At 39.3% G+C, this 21,904-nt stretch overlaps 1 protein-coding gene across 4 annotated transcripts in view; it reads right to left on the bottom strand.

The window, feature by feature from the left end:
- Positions 1-49: 49 nt before the first annotated feature.
- LOC124533912 (ecdysone-inducible protein E75) overlaps positions 50-21,904 on the bottom strand; it is an 82,083-nt gene continuing 60,228 nt past the window's right edge. For 2 of the 4 annotated variants that reach the window (XM_047109494.1, XM_047109495.1), the window contains exons 2-5: positions 10,693-10,781; positions 5,346-5,490; positions 2,061-2,296; positions 50-1,946 (exon numbers count right to left, since the gene is read on the bottom strand). In XM_047109494.1, the coding sequence (XP_046965450.1) occupies positions 390-1,946; positions 2,061-2,296; positions 5,346-5,490; positions 10,693-10,781 (2,027 nt within the window). In that variant the 3' untranslated portion in view covers positions 50-389. Of the gene's footprint in view, positions 1,947-2,060; positions 2,297-3,217; positions 3,638-5,345; positions 5,491-10,692; positions 10,782-13,816; positions 14,173-21,904 lie in introns of those variants that run through there. The other 2 variants (XM_047109496.1, XM_047109497.1) reach the window with 2 other exon arrangements.

Raw genomic sequence — 21,904 nt, 5'->3', positions numbered from 1 at the left:
AAAAATGTAATTTATTTTTGTTTGGAATGAAGAAAATAAAATCGCCACATAATTTTTACAAGTTTGTTTTATTTTAATTTGACAACCTGTCATTATATTAACAAACAAATGACTGAGCACGCCCACATACGCACATACAATACACTCACAAACACACCACGACCGGTGCTGCATTGCATTATAAATAATTATACTTATATAGTCTTAAATTATTTTTCAGTCTATTGCGCTCTCCTCGTCCGGCACCGGCCACACACGCACGCGTCTTAAACGAATTATCACATATAATATATTAAACCGATTTGCGAACGATTATTAACTACATAGTTTATTCAATTTAAAGTAGGTCGGGGTGGGGTAGCGGAGACGTGTGGCTCCGCAGGCCGGCCTCACGCTTCCAGCATGCGCGGCATGTAGGAGCGCGGAGGCGACGGTGACTTCTTCGAGAGGTTAAGAGGCGCGTCCGCCACGTCGACCTGCAGCTCCAGTACTGGCTCAGGCTTCGGAGACGCTCCGCGATAGCATGTGAGCAGCCCACCAGCGCGCAGGGGGCAGCCCTCGGTTGCACCCGTGCCCGCACTGCCACCCGTAGCCACATCGCCGCGTCGCATATACTGTTGGATAATGTCTGTTCGCTTCAGCTGCTCCGGGGTCATACGAGGGCCCTCCATAAGACTCTTAGCCAGCACCGAGTGCGTAGAAGAGAGAGACGCACGTAACGGCCTCGGTGAATGCGCCGGATGGGCAGGGCTCGCGGGGTGCGGGTGCTGCGGGGGCTGCGGCGACGGCGTCAGCTGCATTGGTCGCGCTTCAGCTTCTCCAGTGTCACGGCGCATAGCACGGAATTTTTTATGACGGTTATATGCCTCTTCCATGAGCGAACGCGGACGCGGTGCGTCGAATGGACGAATCGGTGGTGCTTCTAATGCGCGCTTTAAAACAGGCATATCGTCCGCCAGGGCAGGCGGCCGTCTGTCTTCCGTGTGTTCCTCGAGCGATGACCGCGGGCTGGAACAGCCCGAACCAGGGCCGACGATTCTTTCATGTTTCTCATTCCCAGATTCGATCCCAGAATCAGTTGGGGAATCCAATTTACGATACCGCGGTGGAGGACGTACCGGTGTAACCGTTAGTCCGTTGTGCGCTAAATGAGCGACACCGAGAGCTTCTTCATCGACAGAACCTCGAGAGTCTAACCTTTGGCGTCCGGCTAAGGTTGCGGCTAACAAAGGTGTGCCACAGTCCCCTACGACTTCACCAGATTCGCTACTAGACACGGACCCAATAGGACTGCGAGCCGATTCGTCTACAACTGAATCTGCCCAGGAGCATCCTTCTTCATCACCCCACATCTGTTGTCTCAGCAGTTCCTTATGTTCTGTACGGAACACGACCAGTTTTTCTGTATGAAGCGTACTTAGTGTACGAAGGTCTGGTAGAGTGTCCATTAACTCCCGAAGGAAACCAGGTCTGTCTGGTCTGTTTTGAGTAACGACAGTCTGTAGACACGCTTTCAGTCTCGCGTGCATTCGCTCTACTAATTCGATATTGCGAAGACCTGGTCGGTCCGGTGTAATTAAAACAATAGCGCAGAAGAGGCCGATTTCGGCGTCTGTTAAATTCATGGAATTCATGCGTTCTGCAAATTTAAACGTAGAGTCTACGAGGAAACGTGCGTTGGCTCCACTTTGAATTGAGTCACGTTTCATAAGTTGACCATTTAAGCATATTATACTATTGAGCGGAGCATCAAACATACAAATAAGCCGCACAAATAGAGCGTCAAAGAGTCCACTCTTTAACAAAGTAAACTTGTCATCTTGAGTGAGTAACTGGAATCCAGGTATGAGGCCGGCAAAGTCAATCACACCGCGAATAACGTGGGCGAATCTCTGAGAAAACTCTTTCTCAGACTGCAACTCTGGCGCTGGATTCAGTGGACAAGCCTACGACAAAAAAATAAGAAGTTAGAAACTAGTGTCAAAAGTAATATTTTTTAAGTAAATTAATATTTAGTATTTATTATTCCAAAATGTATTAAAAAAAGAGTTAATGCTTACCAAAGTGGGTTGAGAATAGGTGGGACAATCACGAGCGCGGGCACGCATGGCAGCCACGCGGTCGCGGGTGAACTCGCAGGTATCGAGATGAGCGCGCACCACTCGGGCCAATAACCGCGGGGCGTCATCTAGTTCTGCGGCTGCTGCTTGTTCTTGCGCCCGTGACGAAGATGATTGTTGCATTGCTGCTAAAATACGCGCTTTTTCGCGTTTCGGAACGCGCCCAAATCGCACAGCTGCAACAAAAGAAACCTTCAATTAATAAATAATTCAAAAAGCTCAAACTCAGTATTCAAATTATTGCCGCAATTGAACAACGAAATTGTTAAGCAAGGTCACGGCTAGGGTATACGCATACACATACAGTGGGACTGCAGCTGTCAGTACATGCGCGTAAGTATGGGTGCACATCGAGCCATGTGCACGCGCAGCTGACAAAAGAGGGTAAAGTTCATCGCCCGTCGCCGCAACGACCAACCCTCGATTTGAAAATATTCCGACTAACCTATTGCGATTTAGTGAACTAGTTCGGAAACGAATGACAATGCGCGAACCGCGAGGTCATGTGAAAAAGTGTTACAACTTTCTCGTGCTAGGTATGCTGCGGATCGAAAGGCAGTATGCGTCGGGGGCGGACACGCCGCTTATGGCCTTCATGCCCGTGCGCCGGTGAAAGTGTTTGTGCGCTCAGCGCACGATTGAAAACGAAAGCGGAGAGCGCCCTCTCGCCATTTCTCCTGACTTTCCCTGCGCTAAGTGTGTCACGCCAGATGCACGACCTATTGTTCGCAGTTGTTGATGCAAATATTCTCCTTTTGTGTATTTATTACTCAAACAATGAGAGTATGTATGTTTTACGATGATTGATTGAATCAGTTTTAATTGTTGAATATCCCTTTATAAATTAATAAATTATAACCAAAAAATACATATTATAAAATATAATTTAAAACACTATGTTAGAATAGTAATAAATATAAAACCTACTTTTACTAAAACTAACCATCAACATATTTTTAATGTTTTATATTATTAATGTATTATAATAGCACTATCAGATGTTATGGAAACAAAATAAAGTATCTATATTCATTTAATTCATTAAACCACATTAATAATTTAAATTTTGTTATAAAAATAAGTAAACAAATACATACGAGCATTGTGATATTTCACGACTCCGTTTAGGATTCCCTTAAGAATCGGTAAATCTTCACCCATATCTGAGACCATAACTGTTTTTCACTATTAACTAAGTAATTCACAGCCAAAGGCCACTAATAAATAAGTTTGGTAACTGTAGTTGTTTATAATTAATTTAAGTCAAGTGTCACATAGCACGAAAATAAGATCTAGCACAAGCACTGTAATCCGAATGTGCAGTAGTAATCCAATGTTTTGTTGTTATATTTGTTCACCGCGTTATAGTCAGCGGTTTGCAACGGAGCGACCACTGTGAGTGAGCCTCGAGTTCTCGTGGCGAACTGCGGAGCGACGCACTGACATAGCGATAGTAAGGAGGGCTGACGACCGATGCGCGGGCCGGACTCCCTCGCACTGCGCCGCGGCGCGCGCCGCGCCAACCTTGAACTTGAGGAGGGAGGGCGCGCGGTAGGAGGCGGGAGGGGGCCGCCGTCAATAAACTCCGCGCAGGCCCCTGCCCCCGCATATACCTCTCCGCGCGTTCTCACTCCTTACTGATACTTCTAATTCTACTATCTTAAATCCTATCCTGTCATTGATTAACTAAATTATAGTACTATTGATTCAAATTGTCGATATAACACTAATTTAATATAACTCTTTTTTCTGTACATTTAGAGTTTAATAATAAAGAATAAAAAATTAGTAATAGATAAAATACATTTATCTATTACTAATTATTATTACTTATGACTTTTTTAGTTTTTTATATTTTTTATAATATCACTTTATTAGACATGATATTATTTTTTTATTATTCACGATTAAATTAAAATGTTCCAAAATGCTTAACAAAGTTGTATATTATCGAAGAGAATATGATAATTTTATTGAATTGTAATAATTTATAAACATTATATTTAAATATTTAAACGACAAATCCCACCAAATAATCTTATTTAAAAATACAATATTCTCTATGTCATACACAAAATAACTCAAATCGTGAGTTCATTAAGCTTGAACGAAAGTCTATCGCGAACAAGACTAAATGATTAGCGCCATCTACTATCGAGTGGCGGAACTAAATATTTGATATGTCGTCGATACGAACCCGTTTATCTTTAAGACTCAAATAAACAGTGCAGTGATATTATTATTATAAAAATAATAACATAATGTGCATGACTGGATTACAATTTCTTTTTCCTCATCGATAAATATATTATTATTGTAACTGCTCTAAGTCTTTTGAACTAAAAAAATAATATTTATAAAGTTAAGGTGTTTTTTTTATGAATTATGGATTTAATTGTTATATAATTACAACAAACGAATTTATTCCAAATACTTTTTGCATTCTATAAAGTTTATACTGTTCATTTGACGAGACACCCATAAGTCGTTATTTATCCGATGTGACACAGTTTTGAACAGATAGAAAAGAGTCACATTTTCTAGCTCTATTACGTCGGCGATTTATATGAGAGAAAATGTTTTGAGGACGATGAACCGCATTACGAAAGTGAAAACACAAATTTCACTTTCGCGCTTACGAAATGCACCTTTCTCCGCTTTCTCCGCGCGCCGTGCGTTTAGGCTCGAAGTGGCAAGCGCAAGCGATGTTAGTGTCGCAATGAGCGGAGCGGAGCGGCTTGCGGCCGTCGGGCGTCGACCCGCTTAGCGTGCGCTCACCCGCGCTTGCATAACCGACCTCCCACACCGCACACGTCCTCCGGACCCCGCACTCCGCGCCCCTCTGCCCCGCTTGCGGCAACGCGAAATAGGATCTGATCGCGGAGTAGCAATCGCGCTCGTGCTCGCAACTTGCGAGCGCGACCCACTTGGTGCGATCAGATTATTGAATTAAATAATGCGAGATCGACCTTACTACACAATTTGTAATTGACTTGATTGAGCGCTTAACGATAACATGTAAATGTACTATGGAAAAATATGTTTATCATTTATTGCGGTTTTTTACTATAAATATAATACAAAATAATGGTTAAAAAATAAGGATAGTATTTTATTTAATTCATTATAATTTACCATACTGAAAGATAATCTAAAAATTTACTAGATATTTTATTTTCTCTTTATTTTTTAACCAAATATTAAAAATAAGTATTCAAAACTTACCATCTCTGCTCATTCCGACGGCGATGCATTTTTTCAATCGGCAATATTGGCACCGGTTTCTGTTTATTCTTAAGATGGAGCACTGCTGATTTTTAGTGCAGGGCCTATATTGTATCTTCTGTTGTATAGAGCGACGAAAGAAGCCCTGAGGATTACAGCTACAGTTAGAGTCACGTTCGAGGTCCGAACTCTCGTCGCTAGAGCAGCCAGAGTCACTGGACTCTCGGCGGGCTTCCAGCATGCTCACCAACACCGAATGTCGCTCGCGCAACTCTGCGCCGCAAGCCATGCCGAGCACCATTCACTACCGAGCAATACCACTCACTCGACACTAGCACCGTCGCGTCCTACTCACTGACAACTCTATGTTACGTACGAGTACGAACGCGTCTCGTGGCTAAGTTTGCGATAGTTGCACTGCACCGACTCGGATGATGGCCGACAGCGGACTGTGCGGGCGCTGCGGCGTACGGCGCACAGTTACCCGCGCGACCTACTTGCCGGCCGCCGACCCACCCGAGAAAGTGAGAGTGCCTCGGCCCCCGCGCGCCGCCTCAGCCCGATCGCGCTCCTAACGGTCCGCGCCGCTCTAGAATGCGCCGCTGCCACTGCACCGGTGCGCCGGATATAGGCCGGGCGCATCCCGGCGGGCGTCGCGGCACGAGGCCGTTCACCCCGGGTCGTCGACCGTTCGATTGCACAACAGCCGTGATCGGCCCCTCTTCGCCTCTCTTACTCCTCGTCGCCCGGGAGCTAGGACACGGGCAGCTCGGGGCGACGACCGGCTTTACGCCCGGTGACGTCAGCTATGCGTCACGGCCTACCTCAATGCGCGCGCGCTCCTTGCACCTAGGGGTGCACCGATCTAATTTAATTTATAGGTCTACATAGCAGATGTATCCAATGCGACTTGATACTTTTTTATACCGAATTGTTTATAAATTTTTAGTCAAAACATTTATCCGAATGCTCCTACAAAAATAATATTATAATCGCGAGTAGAACTGTGCCGGCATTCTAACTCAGGTGTGCGATTTATTTATTGTTAGTTGATACAGTTTACTACTGTCTGCGTTTAGGTGGCTAGCGGAGGCTGCGAAGAGTGGCGGAAGGAGCGGTGTGCGGGGCAAGAGGCGCTCGGGTCGCTGGCCCAATTTCGCGCTGCCATCGATCCATTGTGCGCTGTGCGAGTGGCCCATAATTGGTCGCAACGCGGGCAGTGACCGGCCGTACGGTCGTTGACCTGCTACTCGAAAACAAAACCTTTTTCAAACGTTCACAACTGGCGCGTACGACTAGAAAGAACTACGACGTCATAGTTCGTACTATAATAAGTTACAACATAATCATTCAATTAAAATATACGCGTAAGTTAACCTAAGAAATATTTCAGCCCTGCTTCGTAATTAAAATAACTGATAAGTTATTCTCGATGACAACACAAGTCCACTATTATGAGTATTATGTCATTAATCGTTCAACAATTAACGAGGTAACATCAAAACAATTAACCTTCGTTAATTATTTGTTAATCGGTCTAAATTACATTGTTTAAAATCAATTATAAGCAGATATTAGAGAATGACCTACACCTAATAATAAATGCTATTTACAATATCTTTTACAATTATATAACCAAGTTAAAAAATACAAAAAATGTTTTCGTACAATTTAATTAATAAATATAAACATGAAATATTCGCATGACGCCTGAAGTATATGTAATTTCTAATTACCTGCCTTATGTCATTGAGGTTAGTTGGCCTATTTAACATTTATACCTTTTTCCCTGTTTTATAAATATCAAAACGCCTTGCGTTTCTAATTATTTGTGTATATTTGTCACAATAAATAAATTTGTGTATAGTCTCAAAATACACTTTTGCTATTTTCAACAAGATAGTAATTGTATGCAATCCATATATCGTTCACCAATGTAATTTACAACAATAAGTAACATTGAAACAATATCTTAAAAATGAAGGAGGTCAAGCGATCTTCGAGATTTTTCGATAGCGACGTTACTTGCTCAGCTCTCGTTAAAAACTAAACAAAATATTTTACTATTTACGCTTGACATACTTAATGTTAGCTATACTTCAATTGTATCATTGAATAATTTAACCGCATTTTATAAATGATGATTATTAAAATCTTTGTGAAATAATAAAGAGTCAATGATGTTTCAAATTGGCTTTGTTACGAATTAAGAGATAATAAGTAATAGTTTAATTGATAATAGGAGTTGAGCCTATAGTATGTATGTTATTTTTTCTTCCAGTGTACGAGGAATAGAAAGACTTATTACAGATAACGGTGTTGCGGACAATGACTTAACATTACCTCAAAGAAAACATGCTGACGCATCGACAGCTTGGGTTTCCGAGGCGACCGATGACCGACCCCGCTCCAGCTAACAGTCCACTACGTGCCCGCCGGTGTGCAGATGTTCGCTTGATAACAAAGCCTCTGACTCATATCACACTTGTGATTCACTTCCCGTCATTTCGCGAATCTATATTCGATTCGAAAAGCCAACTATCGCTATGCTTATTAATTTCGACAGTATAAGCTATTTTAAGTACAAGTATTATGTCATTCTAACAAAAAAACTAAACGATTTATAAAAAAAACACGGTTACAATTTTCTTTAACTCGCACGTTCTTGAATGTTCTTCAATCCGCTTAACCAATAAAGATACGTTGCACTGACAGATTAACGTATTGAAATGATCGAATTCGTTTGTCGAGGTAACAGCGTGCCGTGGGATGTGCTTATTAAAAATGAACGCAGTGAGATCAACGAACTTTTAAGCTGACAGTTCAAAAATAATGTGGGTTACGTTCACGTTGCGTACATACATTCGTTGACCGTAAAAGTTCTTACGGCAAGAGGCTGCGGCAGTACGAGAGGCGTGAGGCGGGGTCGTCGACCGCGCGCCCTGCACTGCAGATCGGTGCCGAAAAATAAGCGACCCACAACACGATGAAATATGTCGGTCACGACGAACAAAGAACGCGCATAGCTATGAAATATGCGTGTTTGTAATATATAGCTATCACAGCACTGCGCTCGATTGCATTGAATAAACAATAATAAGCAATGCTTACAGAAATTTTATTATCAATGACTTATTGTAATATATTTAATTGAAACATTAAAAAAGTTATTTAAAGTTAAATCAATAGCAATAACGTTAAAGTGATTTAATAAAGAGTTCTTCATTTAGGTTTGATAAGAAGATTGAAATAAAACATGCGACTGCATTCTTATTATTCGTACTACAAATGAAAGTAACAAAACCTATTGAATAATAAGGTAAGTATGGCATTTAAGCTATTTTAAAATATTAAATAAACGTGCAATAGTAATAAGCTAGAGTTCGTTGACATCAGTGCGTACGGACACGCGCCCCGCTCGTAGTAGACCGTAAAAACCATTCATTCACGATTTTCGTTCGCAGTTGAACATGTGAGGCTGCTTTGTTACAGCCCAGTACAGCGCCACCGCGCGGCGAATAGCCGAACTATAGTTTCAGATTTGATATCTCTGACACTAGTTGGCGCTAGAATCACTTCATATCTTTACGTCTACATATTTTATCATCAACATTTAAAAAAAAGTTGTAGCGAGGTTAAATTTAAACAACAACATGGGCATGTTGTTGTTTATTTTGTCAGTCCTAAATTGTTTTAATTTTTTTGTAGCAAATGATTTAACCGAAAATATATTTTCGATCAGATGTTTAAATACATAAAATATTACTATATACACTTAATAAGGTAACAAAACAGTACAAATATAAAGACTTTTGAGAATGTTATGAGTAAGTGTTTCCGCGTGTCATCGATCGTCAGCCATAGGTATAAAGCTAATTTCGACTACAATGGTCCAGACGACCGCGATCCACAAGGACACACATTGTGCCGCGCTTTGTCGACAAACTTGTAAGTTATAACCGGTTTTATTGTACACTTGCACTTCTATTCCCGTCTTCCTCGCATCGCTTTCACGTTCATACAAATGACCTTTAGCCGGTCGAGACTCGAACGGTAGTCGCAACTATTGTGACGATTTATAATGCAATTAAGTTAAGGACAATATAATATGCATAAAGAATTTAAATTTTAAAACTACATATTTACAATGTAACTTATAATACACATAAATGCACGATATAAGATCACACAATCTTATATTTTTTACTACTATAAGAATTTGAATATGTCAATTACTACTTTAAACTTTTGTACGCGATTGTACTTTTTGTAACGTCTTCAGACAGTTCAAGTGTTCTTAATAAAACAAATACAGGAAATCTCCTATTCGGAGACAAAAAGATCAAGTGGAAAAGATATGCGGGTGATGGTGCATTCAATGACCTTAAATATTTAGTGAAATACTCGCTCTAAACCTCTCTAAAAACGTCTAATATTTTATAACGTCATAGAAGTAGGAGAGCCGGTTAACCTTTTTGTTATTCGGATTGACCTCGACCCCTTTGCAAAAAAATACAAAGTGGAGCAATTTATAACGAAACATTTAAAAAGCAGACTCGTTCCCGTGTGATTGTTCCGGGCGAACGAGCAGGTATCGACAACAAAAATAAGATTTATAAAATTGGGGCGAAGGGACTGACCGCTGAACCGAGGCCAGCAGGTACCTCACGAACCCATCGACCCCAAAAAATGTAAATAATTCACCTACATTCCCTTATAGCCACATAATTAAAGAACGCATTTGAATGTATAATATCAAGCATGTACTTAATACTATATTAATTGCACAGATGACAAAAATAAGCAGGCAAAGAATTCGTATATGAATGCATCAAAAATATCACGGTCGAACTTTGTTATCTGTAGAGAGATTGTCTTCCGTGTAGGGCAACCTTGCCGTTTATACTCTAGGACATTGAAACACTCCCAGTTGTGGCGCTTATACACAAATGGCATATTATTTATAAATGTATATATGTAACTCGAGCCCGTTCTTATGCACGTAAGTAAAAGTAGGCGGTCGCCTCAATTAGCGTTAAGTATTCGAGAAGGGTAGTCATTTATAATTGAACGTAATTATCTTATTGAAATATTTTAAGACAATCCACTAATGATTCCGTATTTCGTGAGAAATTGCAATAATTAACGTACGTATGTATAAATCAGAAAAATATGCAGCTGAAGGATTTTTACTAATTAATTGTTATGATATAATTTAGTAAGCGAATGGTACACGAGCATGGCGGCGCTAATAGATCCTATACGTGTTGGTGAGGATGCTGTATTGCGACGATAATTCACATTGTAATTAATAAAATCATAATATGTAACAGGGAATAATATTTACCTTGCAGCCCTCACAGGAATGCACGCCGTAATGAAAACCACTCGCCTTGTCTCCACAGACTCGGCACAACACCGTGGTACCATCGAACTCTGTAACAAATGAAAGAACACCTTGAGAAAATTATTCTCTTACGTAAATGTGACGTATTGCGTTTATTAATAGTATTTTATTTTATTGCCGGTGTACAAGCTTAACCGAAACAGTTGGTGGTACAGATTCGATAACAAACAAAAACATGGATAAATAAACAAAGCGAGATACTCATTTTTAAAACAAAATATAAATTGTGATTGTTATAGATAACTAATGAGAGGGCGTTACGTAAGGTGCACACGTACTCATACGTCGCTAATAAAGCGAGTGACGCAAGCGCATCATGTTGCGTGCGTTGGTGACACTGAATAGTTATTTTAGAAAGCGCTAAGATTCTCCACTGCACTTGAGCGAAGTCGTTGACCCTTACATTACGAGTCTACAATCACGTTCTTCCTGGCTATAAGAACTTTTTATAATTTGGTTAACAATCATTAATTACATTTGATTAGCTTTCATCAGAACCGTATCAATAAAATCATTATTCCTCAGAAAATAATTATAAAATACATTAAGTAAATGATAGTACGACAAAACATTTAAAATGGGTAAATGTTTAATGACAGAACCGATTTGTTATTAGGGCAGTATTAGATAAGATGGCGGATGGGTGCATCGTGCATGACGTTCACAGGTCGTCGATGGCGGGAACTCCGCCGGGAACGGGTTTATGCGTTTGGTGCCTCCGGTTGCTCTCACTTTCCCTCGGCTATATTTGTTTATTTGTTAAGGGAGCGTACCGGCCTTTAGGAAGGAACTTTCTATTTCAGGCGTCAACCACTTGCCTCGGGTCGACGTTCGGCGCGGTCGCTTTCTATGGTGTTACTTTCTTTTTTTAGTGGCAGTGAACGGGCGCCTACGACTGAATATTTCGGCTTCATCTCTCGCGTTCGACGGGTTGCGTCACAGCGCAGGGATCGATGAGAACGCATCGGATGGTTAGATAGCCCTCTATTTAGTGCAAGCGATTCATGCTCGTGCATCCATTTCTTTCGTGTGATGCAACTCGAGCGTTTTTTCTGCCGAGCGTGTGTGAGAGTCGCTCGTTCGTTACGTCAATTAAAGTGGCGAGGAAAGTGCGCTAGAAAGTGTTGGCTCCACGTAACGCGGCGACGGCGCCCAAGCGTGCAAGTGTAAGCGAAGAGTGGGCCGCATGACGCGTCCTGCTCCGAGACCGCTCTCCGCGGATCTGTGTCAGGGCGATGTTTGTTTGTAAATAATTAGATCGCCGAATCTCCCAATCACGTACGACACGTTGCTTTTTATTCGGATAACACGTTTGCCTTATTCATTACAATTTGTCTATTCAGATATTTCAAATAACTTGGTTTATTACACCGTTTAAAAGAATTCTTGTTTTGGCACGTACTTTACTTTACTAATGAAATTGTATGCGATTTTGTACAAAAGAACATTAAACGAATAAGGTAATTTACTAATACTATGTTCAATTTCATCAAAGTTCTCATATTTTTGTTGTATAAAACAATAATTACTATTTACATTAATAGTCGTATTTCGATAAGAGTAAGAGTTTGAATTTATAACATTAATAACCTGATTGTAAACTTTCGCGGGCGACTAGAAATATTTGTTATGTTAAGCGTTACATATAAATGAAAAGTTATAATGACAAGGTGGAATGAACTAGAGAAACAAGTCTCGAGAGAAAAGTAAAAGTGGTGACTACGGCGAGGCGGAAGCTAGCATTAGCATCACATTGATCCCGCCGGCGCTCCGTTCTACTCACGTTATTATCTTCATTTTTTACTAACAAACGAAATGAACATCATTAACGAAAACGTAAAAATCGTACAATCGATTGAAGGATTATTAATATAAAGGGTTGTAACTTCCCAGGCGTAACGGTTAACTCAATTATTGTTATTGACTTTCAAAAGTATTAAATCGATCAATAAAAATCGATAAGATCATTAGGAATCCGACGCAAATCAATAGAATAGGTTCCCCGCGGATGCATTGAGCCCCATCGATTCGCACAGAGGGCGAAACGGCATTATTCTTTGAAGTGCTGTACATATTTAGCACAATGATTTTTTTAATTGTTTTCATCGAGCCCTGCAGCGGTAATTCTCAACAATCAATCCATCAAACTTTCGTTCTGCAACAATCTCGAGGAAATAATAGCTAAAGGTACATTTATACCCGTTCTCTTTAACGATTACGAGACTATTAATCAAAAAGAGTTGTGAATCTAAACCCCTGCTCAATCGCTCGTGACATCGTTATAAAATTAACAATTATTAATATTAACGGTATATTTTCGTTTATGTTGTGCCGATTATTATATAATGTAAACGAACGTCGCTATGCCGGTAAACTTATTATAAGTTAGTTTTGTTTACCAGCAAAGTCATCTTGCAGGCAACTTTAACTTTCTTTTCTGATGTTTATGTTTTCATCTAAGAGTTTATCAGGTCGTATTAATGTTAAAATAGTAGTGAATTTATTCCGCAATTATATTTTTTATTATATAATTTGTATCGGAAAAAATCTGTAGTGAAAGTCATTTTAGATTGGAAAAGATAAATTCCAATGTTTTCTATTTCCAGTTGGAACATCGCAGAAAGAGTGTCGTTATTAGATACGTTTATAGCCGTCGAAAATATACGAAAGTAAATATTTATTATATTTTTTGCCAATTTCACAATATATTGCGGAAAATGACACATTTTTACTTTACAATAGTATTTGATAAAAATACTTATTATAGTAAATTTATAAGATTTTTTTATATATTACTATTTAAAAAAATACTTTTAGTGTAATATAATATACTATATATATATAATAAACCACAACAATGTAAGTTGAAGTAATTTTTTTTCTAAATATTACGATTTATCAATATTTTTGCCTTTACCATAATAATAGTTTAAAGCTACAATCGCCAGATTAATAAGATTGTGCAGGTTTTCTGATTAATCGAAATTCTTAGTGAATCTCACGTCTCCTTGGCGGGAGCCAAACGTAAACAAACTGTTGACATGGTCATCTGTGTATATCCTACCTATATGCAGTTCTGGTTCTCGCTCCTTGTGAGCCGAACTCATCATACTGTCGGCTGCTGTTGGCGCATCATAACGCCCATAACTGCTGTCCGGAGACATCACTAATAGTCATACGATTAAAACTAAACAAAAATAATTTAATAGTCCCTTCACACTGCACTACACGAAAGCCACATTTGAAACCGTAAACATATAACGTATGTCCAGATCACTGTAACGAAAATATAGGACAGGAGTGCATAAACCGAAATGCGCGCTCGGCACGTCGCGAAGGATGAAGGTCGCTCGTCTAACGAAACTGCCACTGCACGCGTCGCGTGCGTCTCACTCGAGCTCGAACGACGAACTGAGCTGGGCCGCGCGCACTTCTGTTCGTTACCGTGCGAGTCTCCCCTTAAGAGTGAAAGTCTGCAAAATGATCAGCGCTCGGTGCGATACAATCGCTTCGACTACGAAGCGGACACCGCCGAGCGAAAATAGCCTTTATTGGCATACGAAGCCTGTCAGTCTGTATTTCGAAGCGAGCCTCGGCGCGCTTCGAACTCCGGTCTCCGAGGTCATTGCCGCGTTGTCGGTGGACCAATCGCGAGCGCGCGCAGACTTGCGCGGCGAGCTATTGGAGGGTCTCGGGCCCCGTTCCCCGCTACCCGCACCGCGCGTTCGAGTTCGAAGACCTGAACCTTGCGGGCGCACCGCGGCCAAGGTCGCGCGAGAGCGGTGCGGACTGAGAGCGCAGCCGAACGTTCGAGTGGGACGCAGCTGCGGCCGTGCCGGTTGCGTCACACTACTAAAATATTTTTGGTGATGGAACGCGAGTGAACTTGAACACGAAATCGAGCTAATGGATGGCGAGTGCTGTGTAGGTCGCCGCGTGACGGGGTGACCCGCTGCCGTCTCGGCCCGCTTGCCTCCTAGCCTAGCACACTGCTCGCTTCCTGAAACCTCTTTAACTTTCCACCGGATAATTTTATTAAGCTGATGAAACATTTTTTATTTCCGAAACATTGCTGTTACCTATCGCGCGTAATAACACATATGGGCTCTATTATCTCACACCTACAACCTTACCTGTTATATATACCTTACTAATTTCTTTGACATTGACAAACATTTAAATATAACTATCCTAGTTATTACATAGGAGATAAACTAACTAACGATTAAAACAGAAATAAATGTACCTATATGAAGTTCATAGTTGTTACTTGTACTTGTTAGTACAAGTAACAACTCATTATCTGTTACTTATTAGTTATATAATGTAAATGTCAAAAAGAGCTTATAAATTAAGGTAACATAAGTTGCAGAATTAAACAAAAATACTGTCTTTTCAACACGTAGTCGTATTGATAAACAAGTTTCTATATCTGATAGGTATATAGATGATTTAATTTTATATAACGTCCTCAACGTTAAATTTGTCAGGAATATTTCGACCTTATATTATCAGCATAGAGTTGTAATTGGCTTGCAAGTTAAGTTATTTATGTAAGATAAAGACGAGTGGCGGTGGGCGTCAGAGCGGGTGAACGACCTGGAAATTTTGGCGCAGGCCGGTCAAGGCCACCACCCGCGCAGGCGCTTTGCGACACTAAACTGATCTGGTCTGAATCTAAAAATTTATTATCACTTTGTAGGTAATATATTTGTGAGCGATTAAAGTATTAGTTTTACTGACAATTATATTATGTGATAGAAACTTTCGGATTGAAATTATAAAGAGTTTAAAAAATGTTGGTAAAAATAAATCGTCCTCGTATGCTGTATTCCTTTCCTTATTTTCTGCTTCACTGATGTTTTTGTTTTTTTGGGATTACTATAGAATATAAATCTCTGTGTTTCTGGGGCATTGAGTGGCTACTGTATTGTAGCCTGACCAGCCTATACTTATACCTACGTCCCCGTTAAAATAAATACATCACCGATTAACGTTTTTCATTCGAAGCATAAATCGCGCCATTGCAAGTTGACGTAAACAATGGACGTAAACAACTCTTTTAACGAATAGACAAAAAGTTTCAACAATTTTTATATATCGTTTTTTGGCATATACTGTGTTGAATCGTCGCTTCGGTCATTTCCTGTACTAGATAGATAAAATACTATAGAATGCTAGACAAGATAGATAAAATTTTAAGCTATCATAATTAACCACCATACTACGATCTATTGGTGTTTTTTGATTGTATATATATTTGACAGATGATAATATTTATTCTGAATTCTTATGCAACTTTTAATTAAGATTTCTCTGCATCGTATTACTGGAAACATATTGATTGGTTTTATATACAAAAGTAAGTAGGTTCTTGTTGTGTTATATATAAATCTAAGTTAGATGATAAAGATTTGAAGTTCAATATAGTATAGCTATAACTTTAACAGATGCCCAGTAGATAAAAACTTTTGCAAAACGCATAAAAGGGTTGCACAGCCGACATTTGATTGAAAGGTGCGCTTATAGGTTTTTATTTACACTTTTTGTCGAAATTATTTCGCTTCAATACTTTCCCTTTAAAGTTTGACAAAAGGGCTGCTTTTTATAGGTTTCGCATATATCCTCCCACGTGATGGGTGCTTGGAGACTTGCAACAAGACAAATAAGGTTTTTTGTCAACCTTCCTACCTAGTTTAGTCCTGCGTATCTGAGTATAATTTTCTACCAACTGATTCTGATATGTTGTGTATTCATATTGTTTTCGAATATTTCCTATTTAATGCTTTTATTTTATACGTATCATTGCCCAATAACAGAACCAGTAACTTATATAGACACGAAACTGAATATCTTTTAATGCGACAATTACTTCCTGCTACAATTAAACCGGATTATAATTAATACTATCTAAGAGCTCTAAGGTAATTAATGGTTTATTTTAAATTACTTTTATAGGATAACCAAATGCTAAGGCGTAGTGTTTTTTAGCTTAGTTTATATTGTGTTATTTTGAACACTTAGTATATAATACAAGTTGTAGCCTGCGGAATCATTAACCATTTAGATGGTCAGGTATTAGACATGAAAATGGCTCGCTACAGACAGATAGATAAACTTTCGCATTTATAATATTACTAAAGATAAGTATCATTATTAATAATAAAGCACTTTGTTTCAGTCAATCTAAATTGCAAATGATATTTTTTGTAAACATTTCAAACCAATAAACAAACAATGTAACAACAATGCCATATGTGCACTTCGAATAAATGTGTGAAAGTGAATGGGTGCCCAATTTTTTTACTTCCTTCCGTTGCCCTCACTTTTTAATATCGGGACGCGAATATCAAATTACACGGTAGATTGTACAATGAATGCGATGAAGAAATATTTTAAATTCTGTTCTTTTAGCAGGAGGGTGTAAAATCGCTTGTGGTGTGTACAAGCTGGTGCCTGTCGGTAGCCACATGTATTAGTTGGCATTGTTCATCATGACCACAGCCGATGCAGAGCCGATTCACTTTTAACGATCTTGATAGATCGGACGTACTTTTTGCATTTATAAAAAAGGAGCGACTACCATATTGTTTGCAATTTACGGCTTCCGTTTTTTCTATGTCCGGATCAGTAATGGATGTGTATATGCTCGTTATTAGTTTAAAAAGTAATAGATAAAAATCAACTCAACTCAACGATAAAAATTACTTAAAATGAACAAACAGACATATCACATAACCAATGTAATTGGAACACGTGATTGCAAAAATGATTGCTATTATTACAACACTGTCGAATTTGATGTTCTCGGACCGCTCGCTAACGCAGTCGCCCTTTGAAATATCGAATGAAACAATTGTAGGTCCGGGCGGCCTTCTCCAGACCAAGGACACGAGGACAATGGGGGCGGGATGCCCGGCGCCCGGCCGCACCGGACAAACAGGTTCACGTGTATTATACTCTGTATTTTACAACCCATAAAATACTAATTGCGTCGTTTAGCATTTTTTATTTTACAAAGTTTAGACGAGAAAAATGACAATTGCATAGTACAAGTCGTTTCCTAATACAAACAGCGAAGTATTACATATTTTGTAATGTGTTATGAATTCTTTAATCCATTGGGCACGTGGAATCGAGTAAATATTTTCAATATAAAAACGCAAGACGTCGTAATTGGAGGATGGCTGTAGTGCATACGAAGGAAACTTGTAATAAGTTAAATAAGTCACGTGGTGCTTCGTCGACACTCCGGCCGCGTGTCGGTTGGTGTGCCGAATGTTTGCGGTGCGGAGTGCGGACGAGTGGCTCGGTCAAGGCCTCGCTGAGACAAGCGGTTATCCGATGCGCAATCGAAACACGAACCCGAAAGTGTTGTGTTTTTATACTGAACTAAAACAAAGCATGAAATCACGTGTGCATTATATGTACAAGTGGAAAGTATACGTTAGAAGGCTTATACGCATTGTCTGTTGTTCGTTTACTACTTAATGAATTAGTTTTTTTGAAAACATCTAATTCAATTGACATTGAACGTGCACAAATATTTGGGAGCGGCGACGAGTACCGAGTATCAGCGAGTTTTTCCGAAGCAGCGCGAGGTCAGCCAGAGTCAATTACCCCGGGCTTGCTGTTGCGCCGTTGATGATGACACTGCGCTTGCACACCATATTTTACGATCATATGTCATTTTTATTGAGTATTCAGGTTATGCTAATAATCAAATATAAATGTATCAGGTATTTCTTGGTCAATTTTGTTTTGTAATAACACGTTTAATTACGTACTCTCTAAGTCTTCCGACTCTTTACACTAAATATCGTTATATATACGGTAGGTAAGTACTCGTATATAGCAATTAGCAACGAATGCGTTATCGAACATGTTGCTCTGATACATCGGGGCAGTGGACATGATTACTAATTGGCGCGGCGAGTGTTGATGTGACGTGAGCTGATGTGTTAATATTATTAGAATGAATAAGCAAGCATGACATACAGGCCGTGTGATCCGGACGCGTTCAATCGTTCCGACCTCGGCCGATTCGGCAACCCGTGCCAAGGCCAAGGTCAATTCGTCGGGTGCGCTCAATTAATAGCTAGCTACATGACTCCGCGACGGACGCTGGGGCCCCGCGCCCCGAGCGTTCGTACACAAAAGTCATGCACCTGCATGTATAGTAAGTAATCTCGGTGTAAGATACCGCAGACGTGTTTTGTAATTCTGATGTAAATTTCTTTTTAATCATTAGCTATATCAAAAATGCTCATCACTGAATAATAATCACTTATACTGCAATAATAACAATATTATCATGATAATATATGAAATATATAATTTCCCGTATCTATATATATTGTAATATACATCTTGAGTAACAAAGGAAAAATAGTTAAATTATTAGTTACAAATTATATTTACATCAAGTAGCAAACAGCATAGACAGACTGACAACCGAAACATGACTGCTAACGTAATCGACCTTCAGACGTCGACATTAACTAACATACAATTATTTCATCCTACAATGTATAGGAAGATAAGGAATTAATGTGTTGACGGCGAATACAATTTATACATTATATACCTACAAGACGTGTTGAGAACAGACTTCTATGGAGGTTCTATTTAATGCTTTGTTTTTTCTTACATTATTTCTACCTTTTAATCGATGATCAAAGTCAAATTTATCGTAAATTTATAAACATATTTAACATTTTAGATTTATTCCCTACATATATAATTATATCAAACCTATATAATCGTTACCAAAATATAACATGACAATAACATTTCATTATAAAAATATAATGACTTTGGTCATGATTGTTGAAACAGGTAGGTTATATACTCGTAATGAATTGAAATACTGGCCTACCTAATAAAATATATAATAAAACGTAGACAGATTTCCTGGTGCAAATATAGGAGCGTGTCAATGTCAAATAGTACCGAATTAACCGCAATGTCGGTATCGTCAAGGCAAAATCAACTCGAGGAAGCATTCAGAGTAATGTGTATTTGTGATACATGTGTGTAATTCACACTAACCAATAAATGCAATATATAAACCATAGGAAATATTTAATGCGCCTGTATTGAAATTGCATATTTACCGTATGCTTTATAAATAAAATGTGTAAAATTATATGAACTGAATAAATTTGTATTTGAGGAAGTATCCAGAATACTAGAAACATAATTAAAAATGCAAGTTCCTTTCTCTCATACATCGTTTTGCGTGCAATTTACCTTGATATTTACGCCGAAGTGAGACTTCCTGCTCGTGATAAAGGACGACTAGGTATAAAAGATAGGAATAAAGTCAGCGAATTATTGTCAACAAAAAAGTTTAACAAAAAGTTAATTCGAACAATTAGTCAATGATTAAATGGAATGGATATGGTTTGTGTGCAATCTTTAGACCGAAACAAAATACAACGCAAGAAAGGTAACTGGACCATTGAAATCGGCTCTTCACTCGGGAATCGAGAACTAAACCAAGACTGAGTGCGATATAATAATAATAGAAGATGTAATAGCTTGTAAACGTTAGAGCAGCGAGGCGGTGTGTGTAATCAGAGCGGCGCGGGCGCGAGCTGGTTGGTGATGCACTCGGTTGTATAATGCACCGCGCACGTTACGTTGCATTACTTACTACTACACAACAGGGACGAGAATGAGGAAGTTTATCGCGTTTTCGTTTCCTACTGTTACATTTACTTGGTCTCATTAGCCGTAGATAGCCGAACGACAAGTCATCGCGGCAAACATTTTACACTGTGTCATATTTTCTTTCTTGAAATTGACTCGAGTCGTTCTCTTAGCTCTTTTGTAAATAGTTTTTAGTCAAGTCCATGATTTATATTTGAACGAGTTCTCATATGAATTTTTAGTAGCCCATTATACATCTTTGTCCTGTTTTTTGGCAAAAGACGCATATATACGGGAAAAAAACAAATACATTTGAACTCGAACCAAATACATTTTGATCAGTGTTTCTTGAAAACAATTTGTGTTTTTTTATATCCAAAGTTTTCTCACTCGTTTATTTAAAATTTAACTACCGAGATCTAAAGTGTATTTTCAGAATTAGGAGGCAGTGATTAGACAAATGCCAGATAAAAAGTAGGCGCAGACATGAGGGGCTACATGAGTTTCGTCAGGCTGTGGAGCGGAATATTGCGCAGCATTCGATTCTGAAAACGTGTCCGAAGAAAGTTCACGGCCGCGCGTTGACGCCACCACCTGCCGCCTCCCGCGCTCCGCTCCCCGCCTCCGCTTCCGCACCCGCGTCACCTTCCGCGCTCTCACCTCGCCCACACTGATAAACCGAACACCCCTTGTCCTTACTGCTAACACTATAAAAGCTTTCATTACGCATTTATTAAACGTTTACCGACAAATATAGAAAATGTACTTTATATACCTAGTAATGTTTAAATGTTTAATACATTATATGTCACTATTTTCGATTAAAATGAGGCCATCACTTTTTGACTGACTAAAGCAATATTAATCAACATTGAAAGACATGTTATTTTGAAGTTATCTTTTTAATACGACCTGCTACTCTGGTTGGACTTTGAAATATATTTCCTTGAATTTTTTGTTGGTTGGCGGGATTTGGTAATAAGTGCGCAGTTTCCGAGGCTGGAGCAATGGTTTGTGAGGAGATAATCGCGAGGGGCTCGCGGGGAGGGGCGAGTACCCACCATGGCCTTGGTGCGTTCGTTGGCCGCACGGCGCGTGTAAAGCCGCGATAATTTCGGCGGTTGCGCGCTGAAGTCTACTGACCCCGTCGTTGTTTGCGACGCAAATGATCCTTGACTTTATTTAAATCACTACCTACCTAATACCTTCCCCCTAGATATTTTTAAAACGTGACGCATATTGGAGAATAAGTTAAATAAAGTGGGGTAGATTGGAGTCCTCATTCTGTTTATCATATAAGTTAAATTTTTTGTTAGTAATTAATTAGTAACAAACCCACTTATTATAGTGTTTGATTTTTTTAAAAAATCTACTATAGATTAACTAACAAGTATAATCGCTTAATATATAACACTGTGCATTTTTCATCCATGCAATCAACAGAATTATTTGAACTTCGAGTGCATATTGCGAGGCAAGAGAAAGTAATATGTAATAC

This window comes from Vanessa cardui, chromosome 11 (assembly GCF_905220365.1).
Source record: "Vanessa cardui chromosome 11, ilVanCard2.1, whole genome shotgun sequence".
In the NCBI taxonomy this organism is placed as follows: domain Eukaryota; kingdom Metazoa; phylum Arthropoda; class Insecta; order Lepidoptera; family Nymphalidae; genus Vanessa; species Vanessa cardui.
This window is presented reverse-complemented; position numbering and strand designations above follow the sequence as displayed.